At 33.1% G+C, this 13,718-nt stretch overlaps 1 protein-coding gene and 1 long non-coding RNA gene across 3 annotated transcripts; both read right to left on the bottom strand.

Moving 5' to 3' along the window:
• Positions 1-3,009: 3,009 nt before the first annotated feature.
• Positions 3,010-4,217, bottom strand: LOC145116117 (uncharacterized). 2 transcript variants are annotated; one of them, XM_079052470.1, is made up of 3 exons: positions 3,752-4,217; positions 3,413-3,671; positions 3,010-3,235 (listed from the first exon to the last, which is right to left on the bottom strand). In XM_079052470.1, the coding sequence occupies exons 1-3, from the start codon at positions 4,034-4,036 to the stop codon at positions 3,216-3,218; spliced, it is 564 nt and encodes a 187-aa protein (XP_078908596.1). In that variant the 5' UTR covers positions 4,037-4,217; the 3' UTR covers positions 3,010-3,215. The 2 variants fall into 2 exon arrangements, with proteins under 2 accessions (XP_078908596.1, XP_078908597.1); XM_079052471.1 differs by having other exon boundaries at positions 3,413-3,659; positions 3,752-4,216.
• Positions 4,218-7,652: 3,435 nt separating this feature from the next.
• LOC145114277 (uncharacterized) lies at positions 7,653-10,943 on the bottom strand. Its single transcript, XR_013710962.1, has 4 exons — positions 9,352-10,943; positions 9,128-9,251; positions 8,300-8,571; positions 7,653-7,881 (listed from the first exon to the last, which is right to left on the bottom strand). It is a non-coding gene; the product is annotated as an uncharacterized LOC145114277 (long non-coding RNA).
• Between the last annotated feature and the right edge of the window lie 2,775 nt (positions 10,944-13,718).

Below are 13,718 nucleotides of genomic sequence, written 5' to 3' on the forward strand. Positions count from 1 at the left end.
TAAAATTACAAAGATCTTTGTATGAGTTAAAAGCAATCTGGACGCATGTGGTACAATCGTTTAAATGATTATTTAACAAGTAAAGGTTATAAAAATAACACTATTTGTCCATGCGTATTTATTAAGAAAACAACATCTGAGTATGTGATCATAACGGTCTATGTTGATGATCTAAACATCATTAGAATGAATAAAGAAATCCTTGAAGTGACTGAACTTTTAAAGAAAGAATTTGAAATAAAAGATCTTAAAAAAACAAATATTGTCTTGGTTTGCAGATTGAGCATATATCTAACAGAATACTTGTGCATCAATCAAATTACGCAGAAAGAGTCTTGAAACATTTCAATATGACCAATGCCAATCCTTTTAGCATCCCGATGGTTGTTAGATCATTAAATATTGACAAATATCCATTTCGTCCCCACAAAGAAAATGAAGAAGTTCTTGGTCCAGAAGTATCATATCTAAGTGCAATTGGGGCTCTTATGTATCTTACCAATTGTATTAGACTCGAGATTTCTTTCGCTGCAAACTTGCTAGCAAGGTTCAGTTCATCCCCTACAAAAAGACATTGGAATGGGATCAAACATATTTTTCGATACATTCGAGGAACTACTAATTTAGGGTTATTTTATCCTAACAATTCAAACCAAGGCTTGATTGGGTATACAGATGCAGACTATTTATCTAACCCTCATAAAGCTAGGTCTCACATTGGATATGTATTCATGAATGGAGGTACCTCAATTTCACGGCGTTCTCAAAAGCAAACACTTGTTTCCACATCCTCAAATCATGCTGAAGTAATTGCACTAAATAAAGCTAGTAGAGAATGCACATGGTTAAGATTGACGAGACAACTCATTTTGTCTTCATGTGGACTAGATAAAGATAAAGATCCAACTTTAATTTATGAAGATAACTCAGCATGCGTCACTCAAATGAAAGAAGGATATATCAAGAGCAACATGACAAAACATATACCTCCAAAGTTCTTTGAGTACATTCAAGAGCTTATAAAAGATCAAAAGGTTGAGATAAAATATATGTTAAATCCAACAACAATACAACAAACCTCTTCACTAAATCACCCCCTACTATAATCTTCAAAAAGCATGTGCATGGCATCGGAATGTAACATGTGCATAACATATAATGTAACAGATGTCTAAATGAGGGGGGGGGGGGGGGGGGTAAACTATACAATACACTCTTTTTCCATTCGCTAAAGTTATTCACTTGTTCGAATATATCTTTTACTATTAAACAAATATGTCTATATATATGCAGGGCCCTCAAAAGCCACATCTACAAGCTCTCAAATGTATCGTTAAGTATGTTCGAGTACACTAAACCACGACCTTTAGCTCTACGTTTCCCATAAATCAAGTTTCACAACTTACTAGGATGACTAGAGGGTATTCGTCTAATAAACGATCTACTTCTAGTTACTACATATTCCTTGGCGACAAATATGTTTGTATTTGAGTATTATTTTTTATTTGTATTACTTTTAGGCTTTTGCATTGATTTGAGAGATTTTCTACTTTTTTTTATTTGCACAAGAACGAAGATAAAGAAATGGAGAAGACAAGGGTAAAATAAACATTTTCAAATATTTAACATTAGATTGTTTCATTTGACGACTAAAGCACCGATAAGCGATAACTTTATGAAAGAGTGAAATAAGGCCCACTATAATTTACTCTAGATAAAATTACATGGATGGTTCATGTGGTTTGCACAAACACGTATGGTTATGACAATTATGATTGCACATACATGCTTCGTCTAGATGGTTTTATTTATTGTGTGGTTAGTTTTTTGGGTTTCAATTTTTTTTTCTTAAAATTGGTCAAAAAATACTATTATGCCACCGATTGAATTTATTATTAACTTTTACGTATAAATTTTATTTGAATATTTTATTAATAAAAGAATGTCCTAGCTAACCCTATCGCTAAAACTCATTACCTTCTTTTACCAGATTCCTCATCTTGAAGAGGCAACCATCACCTTAAGCTTCACCCTACCATCGCCTGTCAGCCACCACCATCACCACCACCTTCAGCTCCATCATACCTCTAATTCATCACACTATAGAAATGTATATCACATGTAGTTGTAAACACCATACCATGGAACGATGCCCCTAGTTCACCCAAAACCAACCCTTTAACCACACTCCGCCACCATCACTATCGTTTGATGAATGCGTTACCACCACCACCACAGTTACATCAATCCAAACCCTAAACCATTGTCATTTCAAAAACAAGAATTTAGGGCTTTGTTTTTAGGGTGCTATGGTTTTGGTGATAAAGTAGAGAGACCGAACGAAGAAGCCTCGGGAAGCTCTAGTGATGATGGTGTGTTCCGGCTATACAAGGCGGCTTCGACGATTTTTTTTACTCTTTCAGATAAGAAGGCAAACGATGGATGTGGTTCAGACACAGAGAAATAAACACAGATATGGTATGCCGATATGAGGGAGAAAGATGAGGAGGATAGTAATTGTGGCGCGATATGTGGCAAGGATGGTGGTGACAGACCAAAACTATGGTAGGTATGATGGTGACAGACCAGATCTGTGGCTATTACACAAAACGGTTACGAAAACCCACACATAGACCGACGACATATTGTTTCGGACCAGAACTGAGCTGGAGAGATATAGAAAATGGGAGGGAGATAATCTAATAGGGTTCTATTTGGGGGTGGTGAGGTTTTTTCATTTTCATTTTTTTTCTTTTTTATTAAAATTAGTTAAAAATAAAATATAAAATAAATTAAAAATATATATTATTGTCATGTGTGAAAAGGACCAATCAAGCGAAAAATGAAATCACGTGGACCAAACGGTAATGACTATCATAGTTATAAATGCCTCTTTGGCAACCCCTAGGGACCATTCGCATAATTTGTCTTTACTCTATAATAATTAATAAACGAAAGATGAAGTACTGCATTACTGTTTCTTGAAAGGTAACCATAACAAAAAGACCAGAAAAATAATTAGTCACTGATTAATTAAATCTTGCATTAATACAACAAACACCTAAAGTCTTCTATCTTGAAACATAAAGGATGTACACGAAGCTTTCAGAATCAGAATACGTGTCTTAAAACACTATTCTGATCATCCATGATCAGATTTTCACGTGCAGTTCTTTTAAAAGTTGAGAAAGGCTTCATCCTCAAAAATACCATCTTCAAAGTTCTAAGACCACGACTGTTGCAGAAACACACAAAAAATTCATATCAGATAAACTGAATTCATGAATGACTGACTTTTCCAAGTGCAATATCGAATCTATATAAGCAATCAATCATTCTTAATTAGAAAATATAAAAGAAACTACAGTTAATTTATAAGAACAATTGATATCATATCACTGAAGAAACTTACAGTCTGAATCGGTTGTGATCCAGCTTCCTGATCCTGCTGATCTCAGGCTTACAGAGCTCGATTTGCCATCGGGGTCAGAATGAATTTCAATGTTAACCTTTTCGTCATTCCTATTCGAAGACAATGCAGAAGAAAATGTAGAACAACTCTCGACTTCCCATCTGAAACTAATCTTTGGAGAGTCATCGGTCATTTGATCGTCATTTTGTAGAGTTTTAACTGTCGTTTTGTTTCTAAACTGCGATACCTGAAAAATAATCTACAGAAATAAATCTCCATTACTCCATAAAACAATATTAAAAACAAATTATGAGATATGATAGTTGCATGAATACGAACCTTTCGAGCTATGTATTTCCCACCCTTGTCAGATTTTGCAGCAGCAGCCCATCTCAACAACTCTAATTTCATTTTAGAAATTGTTTTTATTTTTTCTCCCTTTTCTTTCTTCAGATCAAGACTCAGGTTTGGGTTCTTCGAGGATGACAAAGTTGTAGTTGACTCGTAGTTGACTGGCAAAACTTTATTTCCCACGCGAACTACAACGACATCGTCCTTCTTTTGAGAACCACCAAACTTTAGTCCTCGAGCAATATCTTCTTTCTTCATCTTCATAAAGTTCATTAATTAAACACTTGAATCCGACTGGATTTCCTCCAACCTAAACTCTCAACATGACTAAGATGTGGTGATGGTGGTAGTGGTGGTGGTGGTGATGGTGATGATGATGGTGGTGGTGGTGGATGAGGAGGGAGGAAGATGGTGGTCCTAGAAGAACCAGTGTAGCATCTGTTCATGATGTGTGTTTAAGCTTTAATAAAGAAGTAAGAACATGGTGCCCTCAATGATTTTGATTAAAATATGATTAGAGATAAGTATATTATTTATGCTAATTTTGGTTATATAATAGTTTTTAGTATTTTTATTTTAGGGTTTAGGTCATTTTTAGTCACTTAACTTTTGGTTTTGTGCTCATTTGGTTATCTAATTATTTTTAAGTTTTAAAAGGTCATCAAACTTTTGACTTTGTGCTCATTTAGTCACTTACCTTTTGGTTTGGTCACTTAACTTTTGGTTTGGTCATATTTAGTCACCTAACTTTTAAAATTGTGCTCGTTTAGTCACTAAACTTTTAAAAAAATTTAAAAGTTTAGTGACAAAATGAACACAATTTTAAAAGTTAGGTGACTAAATATGACCAAACCAAAAGTTAAGTGACTAAATGAGCACAAAGTCAAAAGTTTGATGACCTTTTAAAACTTAAAAAGAGTTACGTGACCAAATGAGCACAAAACCAAAAGTTAAGTGACCAAAAATGACCTAAACCCTTTATTTTATGAGTGAAATTTGTATGGTATAAAATACACGAAATTATGTGTGATTTTATCGTATGCATGTTTGATTTTTATTACTGTTAGATAATAATGAATTTCACCACATTTATAATAGTGTGTTACAATTAATGTTCGAAAAATGATGAAAACTTATAAAATCGTAACGTAGAGGAAAAAAATAATTAAAAAAAAAGAATAGTGCGGTGGGGCAAAATTGGTCAAATGGACAGCTGAAGGAGATCTAGCTGTGCTGTCTGCGTGTGTCTGTGTGTGCGTGATGCCAAGGATCAAGATTCCCACAAAAACAATGCAAATACTATTTTGGTTTTAATTTGTTTTAGAGAATATATAATCATTTGATAATGCTGATTAACAGATCGATCAACGAGTTAGGTAATATAAGACTAATAAGTAACAGATCAAACTAACGTCGTATTTACACGTAAAGGATTAAATGGATCAATATTAATTACCATCTTAAGTGTTAATATGTTTTTGTTTTCTTAGATTTTGGTTCATAAGCTTCATTTATTTTATTGATATTTTAGATGTTTAATTAAATGTTATACATATCTTTTGTATTCAGACTCGAACAAGATTAAGTCGAATTTTAATTCGTATAATTTAATTAATTCAATTTGTTAACGTAAATAATATTCTATGAAAGTAATGTTAAGAGTGGGTGATGAATCTAAAGGAGATGATTAAAGAGGGACAACCAAGCAAGGTTGTGGGAAATGTGTGTGTGATTGTTTTTTATAGAGACAATTATGTGGCGGTTTAGTCCATTAATTAATATTAAATATTAATATTGATGTTTTTTAATCTTAAAATTATCAATATGATTATAACGAGTAATTATAACCCTAATTTTATTACTTAAAGACTTTTTATACATTTTTTTTACAATTTTCTTTAAGACTTGTTTTAACTTTTTATAAACTTTTTTACAAAGTCTTTTTATTATAAAAAAGTATCTCTAAAAGTTGTAAAAAAAGCAGTAAAAAAGTTTAGATAGGGTTGTAAAATATGTTGTATAAACATTTATAAAAAGTTTAAAAATGTCTAATTTGTTTTTTAAAAGTCTAAAAAAAGATGTACAAAACTTAAATTTGTAAAAAGAATAATAATAATAATTAAAATTTTTTTTGGATGAATTTGTAAAAAAAAGTTTGAACCAAACTCATAATAAAATTTAAAATATAGGTCAAAATTGTGCTAACCAAACAAAAATTTAGAGTTTGTTACTTTTTATACATTGTTGTGGAGATTATCATAGGCGAATAAGGGTAAATGCGACTGAGGTGACAGTTATGTGTTCTTGGTCTCTCATCGATGTTTACCATGGCAGAGACAACATCGTCTCGAATGGAGTTTGGAGTAGCAGGGGCGGTTTTTGTAAAGGGCACGTAGTGGCAGGTGCAATACCTGACTTTTCCGAACACAGTGCAAATATTTTCGGAATTTTTTGATTTTTTATACTATCGTGCAACTATTGACTTTCCCGTCACATCCCTACTATGAAATCATGTGTCCGCCCCTATGCAGTAAGAACACTCATAATGAAGCACCGAAGACGTGAGAGAGATATCGGCGGAAAAAAAATGAGCGGGGAAGAAGGATGATAAAGATGTGTGTTTGTATGAGAGAGAGAGAGAGAGAGAGAGAGAGTTTCTACTTTAATAGCAAATTAGTTTGGCTGATTTTGTGAGAGAACTTTTTCACACCCAACTAGTGAAGAACCCATGCTTTGCATGTGATAAAACCGTAAACTTAAAAACATAGGGACTAAAGGTGTCAACATTATGTTAAAAGTGGAAAACATTATGTTAAAATGTTGTTCCACTTTTAATATATATATATATATATATATATATATATATATATATATATATATATATATATATATATATATATCATTAAAAACTCTGATCTTATGGTCTAGATTTGGTTATCACGTCTTTGTGTGTGTGTATAACATATTGGGGATCACCGTCAACTATAACTTTAACTTCCAATCTCCTATGTGGGAGGCCATTGTTCCATGGAATGAATTAATCGACAAGGACATGAATGTTTGAAGTGTGGCCGAGTTGAAAAATTCTTGAAGGCTTTGAGATGCAGGATGTCGATGGGGGAATCGAATGGAATCTTAAAGATCCAGATGATGTGATACTTGTCATGAAATTTTTGGTGGGAAGAGATATTTTATATTTACATGGTTAAAGGTATGCATAAAGAGGTCTCTTAAATCAAACGTAATGAAGTTAATCATATGGACCTAAAATGGGGACGCACATAAGAGGTGATACTCAAATATAAGAAGACACAAAAAGGATGATGGTAATGCGATTGTCTTCTTCTTTCTTTTTTACGAATTTTTCCAAAGGTTATTTTGTAGGTTAATTATGGTGTTTATGGCCGTTATTGCAACTCCAAATAAACGAACCATAAACTATTATATCCAATTTTATGTCAAAAGTTAATAACTATTAAAGTGAAAATGCAAATGGTTTAGATAAACTATAAAAATCAAATCAACAAAAAAACGATAGAAAATGTAATTTAACAAACAAAGACACGATGCATACTGTTTTAGTGAACCATAGAACTCAATCTTGGTCCTTATATGAAAACGATCAATGGCCAAGATTACAGAATAACCACACAGTTGCATCTGATTACAAAACTATTAGTCCCCTAATCATAATTATGGGATGAACTCTGTTACACGGTTTTGCTAGAATAGACAATAATGAGATCATTGTTTTAGACAAATAGTAAATGATGCAAGAGTTACTCAATTTTCCTGTGAATGCCAAACAATTAGATTCCGTCATCTTTAATTATTTTTATTTATATTTTAAAAAATCTTTATACAATTATGACATAAATGTAATGTGAAATTCTTGAATAGTACACTTCCGCTCAAACGATGAATCCAGTAATTCTTAATGAAAATGAGTATTTTAACATTCAGACAAAATTTACTTGTCTATATACTCTTCCATGTGATCTTTTAGGTCCCAACCAATAACAATGGTCCTCTCAAAAGTTCTCATGATCTCGATCATACCAAACCAATCATATTAAATTTGATAATTGCTATAATCGACTAAAAATCAATTCTTGATCCTGTTAGGACCACAAAAGCATAAAAAAAAATATCAATCTTTGAACACTATCATTATGTTTATATATTTCATGCTAGAAAGGCCTAAACTGACATTGGAAGGAGTTGCAATTGGGTGTATCTAGCCCTAATTTTAAGGCCAAAATAGATAACCAAAGGAGGTCTTCTTTGGTAAATTGAATAGTCAAAGGAGTGAGGAAGCAAAATTACACTTTTCTGTTTCACTTTTATGCATGTTGAGTGGTTTGGGCATATGGAAACATGATTCCAGGACAAAAGACAATGAGGTGCAAAATTAAAGATGATGCATGCTCACCTCACATGGGTCCTTACAAATTCATTTATAATTAAAAAAAGAAATTAATAAATTTGAGAGTGGACGAGGGATGCCAAATTACCAACATGGAAATATGCTCTTACCAAATAATATCTTCTCTCTTTTAAGACTTCAAATCATGATTTAGATTTCTGGATATGTAATTACTGTAGTACAACTACTAATTCATTAACTATTAGTCCTGCAAGCAAAAAAACAGAAAACAAAATTAGGGACGATTTTGTAAATCATAATACATATCTTTATCATAAGATCAACAAATACAAATTTGCCCTTTAGTAACCCTTTGGAAAACTCCCCTGTCTACAAGCCACCTGTCTTTTCATTCTGGATCTGGAGAACCACCAGGGACCAGCTGCATTAAGACATTGAATAGATAAATATTGTTAGAATTGATACTTATAGTGACATTTGTTTTTGAAATGTAAGGGTAAAATGGTCATTTAGTATAAAGGAAGTAGAGAAATGTCAAAGGGACTATGCAAAAATTATGCAAGGAACCTTTAAAAGATGGAAAATATTCTTTTAACAAAAGAAAACATTGAGGTGCAAAATAAGCATATAGGGCTAGTGAGAAACACCATCTAAAGCAAAGGTTAAAAGCATCTTTACTCATTAGGCAAGAGGTAAAACATGAGAAATCTCTCCTAAACAATATAACTTAAAGATGGTTAGAATAACTAATATTACAAAATAGAAGAAAAGCAACACGATATTAACCATCATTGAAACGTTTCAAAATTTTCAGAACTTGCACATCTTTGATACTGTTGCTAAGCTACTGATAAACCATATTTTGTTCATGAATAGAGTTTGCACCCTGATAAACCATATCTACAACTGATAACATTTTTCAGGAATAAATCAACATATAGCCAAAGAAATACAGAGAGAGAAAGAGAGGTACTCACTACTCTGTAACGGCTTCGAGTACCATATTGACCTAGACATCAAAACCCTTGAGAGTACCAACATTTTCTTTGTCGCCTTTCATTATCACCCAAATCTTCTACCCTATGCAACGATCTATCAACTCTGCATCACCGGAAACAAAGAGACGATTAAGATTTAAATGAACACATTTGGAACCTTGCCATTTTCTTTAGATTCCAAGCAATTCTAACGATCACTATACATATTTGTAATGGAAGGAAAACCCTAGCGACGGTGGGGGTTTTGCATTGACTGCCGCTGACTTTCAATTTTCCGGCGACTGGAGGGTCCGATCGCTTTCATTTCTTCTCGTCTGGTTCATGAGGAATAATGGCGAACGCGAAATCAACGATTCATGCAGATTGGCAATGAAATTTTGGGGTAAATAATAAAGACAGCATAAATCTTAATCAAAAGAAGGTGGAGTCGATGTCTATGACGGTTTATGCGACTAATTTCCAGAAAGGACGATATTAGGGGAATTGTGGAAGGCCAGTGAACGATTTGGGGTGATATCAGATATTTATATTGCGAAAAAACTATCAAAACAGGGGAGGAAACTTGTTTTTTTTCGATTTTTAAGAGTACAAGATGCGGACCGATTGATCCTGAATTTACGATCAATTTGGATGGGAAATTATCTATTTACTAATATTGCGAGATTTCAAAGGACTAGTCCTGTATCCACAATGAACAAACCCTCAGTGCATACGAATAAACTCAAAGAAGACAAACCGGTGGAATTCAGAGAGAACAGGAATTCATTTGCATCCATTCTTAAAAAGGGGATGGAAAGAAGGTGATTAAGAATAATGATAAACAAGTGATGCTGGAGTTGAAAGAGTTGTTGGTTATTCCGGATTCTGTATTGTGTTAGGGTGTGTTCGAGATGTACAACTTCTTCCTAATTTGTACACAGTATGCGCGAAGGAAGGTTTCAAGTATTTGGAAATCAATTACATTGGAGGTCTGTGGGTTTGGATAGAGTTCAAAACTCAACGTGCATGTAACAAGTTTATCTGAAGATAATAAAGGGTATTTTACAGAGTTAAGACCGGTTTCAAAAAAATTTGTTGTCAATGTGCGTACTCTTCTCAGGCGTTGAAGAAAGTTGCGGGTAGATGGGGTGAGGTTATGTTTATTGATGCTGATGGAGATGAGGATGTTAGTATGGGCAGGGTGTGTATAAAGACTAAAGAGAAGAGGATAATTGGCGATGTGATTTCTGTTGTTATTGAAGGAGATAGTTATGGAGTAAGGATACACGAAATAGGAGGTTGGGCTCCAACTATACAGAAGGCAGATGTGTCTAGTACCTCAGGTTCTGATGACGAATTCAGTGAAGAGTACTCATTCTTTGGTAAAAATGAAGAAATGCAAAAGAGAAAGGATTGCTGAAATCCAAGAAGAGGAGAACTTGCCTCATGAGGTTGCGGGTAATGAGGAGGACAATAAGGATAAACAAGAGGAGGAACAAGTTGATGTTTCTTCGGGTGAGGAAGGTAAGATTAGGAAAGATACTCGAAAATGGGGAGATAGAACGGATGAAGAGAGAGCTGTTTTCGGTTTTCCGAAACAACAATTCAGAGAGCAATTGGAAAGGAGGTAGTGGCGTGAAAGATTTGAATTCTCATCAACAGGTTCGAAACTCTTTTTCTTTATCTGCTACATCATCACGTGGGAAAAAAGGTCTATTGAAAACAAAGAAGATGGATAAAAAATGTCTTTCGGAAGAGTCTGTTATAAATGAGTTTGTAAAACAAATTGAGATGGGGAAGGTGTGGGATCTTGACATGGAGGATACAAAAAGGAGATCTCATGAATATATTAATAGAATTGGAGTTCAAGGAGGTGATAAATGAATATATTATCCTTAAATGTGTGTGGAGTTGGAATTGGTAACAAAATGAAAAAGCTTATGCAACTTTGTAGTAGGAATGGTGTTTCTTTTTCGGGTCTTCAAGATACTCATTTGATTGATATCGATTTATTTAAAGTAAAAAACATGTGGGGAAATTATAGTTTTGATTTCGGTCAGGACTCAAGAGGAATATTATCAATTTGGGATCCTGCTTCTTTTAAAAAGAAGTCGATTACGAGTATGGAGAATACCTTAATTGTGGAGGGTGAATGGGTTTATTGTAACGTTATGTGCTATATGGTTAACGTTTATGTGCCACAATTTTCACATAAACAAGACAAACGAAAAAAGAAGGAGCTTTGGGATAATTTTTTGTGGATCATGCATACAAAGTCGGGTAATTATGTGTTTTTGGTGAATTTAACGTTGTTCACAATCCATCAAAACGACCCGACTTGTTCTGGGTTCTAACTTTTTACAAAATTCCACAAATAATTTTGATAGTTTTATTGAAGATGCATAGCTTATTGATATTTCCAATCGATAGTAGAAAAATGAGTTTTTTTAAAAAAATGTTTTTTGAAAAATGTTTAGATTAGTTTATTGTGGCGGGAAAAGGTCAATAAGTCAATATTTCTTTTTAAATGTGTATCTTAGCTTAAGGGTATGTAAGGTAATATTGACTTTTACAACTCAAAAAGTCATTAGGAGTTTAGAAAAATTACAAATTCTAACTTTTTAAAATTTCATTTTGAAGGGTTGAGAAAAAATTGTTTTAAAGGGTCTTTTCTTTTTGTCAAACATTTTTTTTGACTTTTTAATTTTTCAAAAAACGAATAAGTCAATCAAGTTGTTTTGAGATTAAATCCCAAACACCCTCTAAAATAACTCATTTTTTACTTTAGAAAAAAGGATAATGACTTAAATGGGTAAATATATTTTTTGATTTGTACATATATTTTTTGATTTGTACACATGTGGTCACTAATTTTTTTGTTTTATATTTGACCATTTAACTTTTTTTATCTACATTCAGTCCTTATAACCGACTACTACAGGTTAAGCCGTAAAAATGATTTAATAGGGTAATATAATTTTCAGTTTGTACACATTTAATCTTTAATGTTTTTGTGCACATTTAGTCATTATGACTGGTTTCTTTAGATTTTGCTCACGACATCCTACATGTGACAATCATTAATAAGGTGTTCGCATACGTGGTTCGTCCATCACTTATATCAATAATTTAATTCACGAATTGGTCAAATAATGTTGGTGTCTTAATTTTCTTGAAGCAGAAGATGTCTTTGGCTTCGGTTTCATCTATTTCCATAGCAGACAACGAGATTCTTTGCCTCTACTATGGATATAGATTAAACTTTTTGCCAGGGTGTTCTTTTGTTTTGGAATTGAAAATTCTTTTAGTGTCTTCCTTAATTCTTTTGTCTTGGAAGTGCAAATTCGAGTTGGGACAAAACAATCACAAAGAATCTCATTGTTTGCTATGGAGATAGATGAAACCGAACCTGGAGACATCTTCTTCTTGGAGAAAACTAGGGAACCAACATTATTTCACCGATTCATGAACTATGTTACTGATATAAGCAAAGGACGAGCAACATATAAGAACCTCTCATTAATGATTGTCCCACGTAGGATGTCCCGAGCAAAATTTAAAGAAACTGATCATAAAGACTAAATGTATACAAAATCATGAAGGACTAAATGTGTACAAAATGAAAATTATATTACCTTATTAAGTCATTTTCCGGCTTAACCTGGAATAGTCGGTTATAAGGATTGGACGTGGATAAAAAAACAAGTTAAATGGTCAAATGTGGACAAAAAAACTCATTGATCAAATGTGTAGAAATCAAAAAGTATATTATCCTTTTAAGTCATTATCCTCTTTACAGATTTTACCACAAATCTGAAACTTTCCCAAAAATCTAATGGTCCATTTATATGGTCTTTATATTCAACAAAAATATGAAATATAGTGTCCACTATATTTCAAAATATCATTTCGGACTCTTTTCGGCAAGCAATATGGATTTATATGTAGAAGATATTTTGGTGTCCCGAGTAAGTTCTTTCAAGATTGTACGTCTTTGTTACATTATATTATTTCTGAAACTGAAAAAATTGTTAATTCGAAACTAAAACCTTTGTCCAACATTCGAAGAACTTGTCTGAAAGGGATGGATTTTTTTTTCAAACTATAGTCGGTATATATATATATATATATATATATATATATATATATATATATATATATAGGTTTCTTTAGTCACTAATATATAAGGTAGTGACTGTTAGTGAAGTAGAAATGCTTGTCCAAATGAGAATTTAGTCTGGAATCCAAATAACTTTTCCTGAATAGTTGTTCGAAATAGAAACCCTTTTCCAAAATTCGATGAGCATGTCTGGAATACATCACTCGATTTTTGGTTCACTAGATTGGTATATTGTTATTTCAGCATAGAGTTTAACGTGTGTATGATGCTTCATTAACCGTAATATGCAACTCGAGACTTGGTGAAAGATACATGCCCAACTATGATCTAGCATGACCCATGGGGCGCTTTTCGGGGAGTTATGTTTGGCAAGTAGCTTGATCCCCTATATGTGGAAGAGGACTCATTTAGGGCCGACCCAATACATGGGCAAATTGGGTAAAGGCCTAGGGCAACAAAAAAATATGGGGC

The sequence above is a fragment of the Lactuca virosa genome, chromosome 5, assembly GCF_052849685.1.
Source record: "Lactuca virosa cultivar CGN04683 chromosome 5, Lactuca_virosa_CGN04683_v6, whole genome shotgun sequence".
NCBI classification, from domain to species: Eukaryota; Viridiplantae; Streptophyta; class Magnoliopsida; order Asterales; family Asteraceae; genus Lactuca; species Lactuca virosa.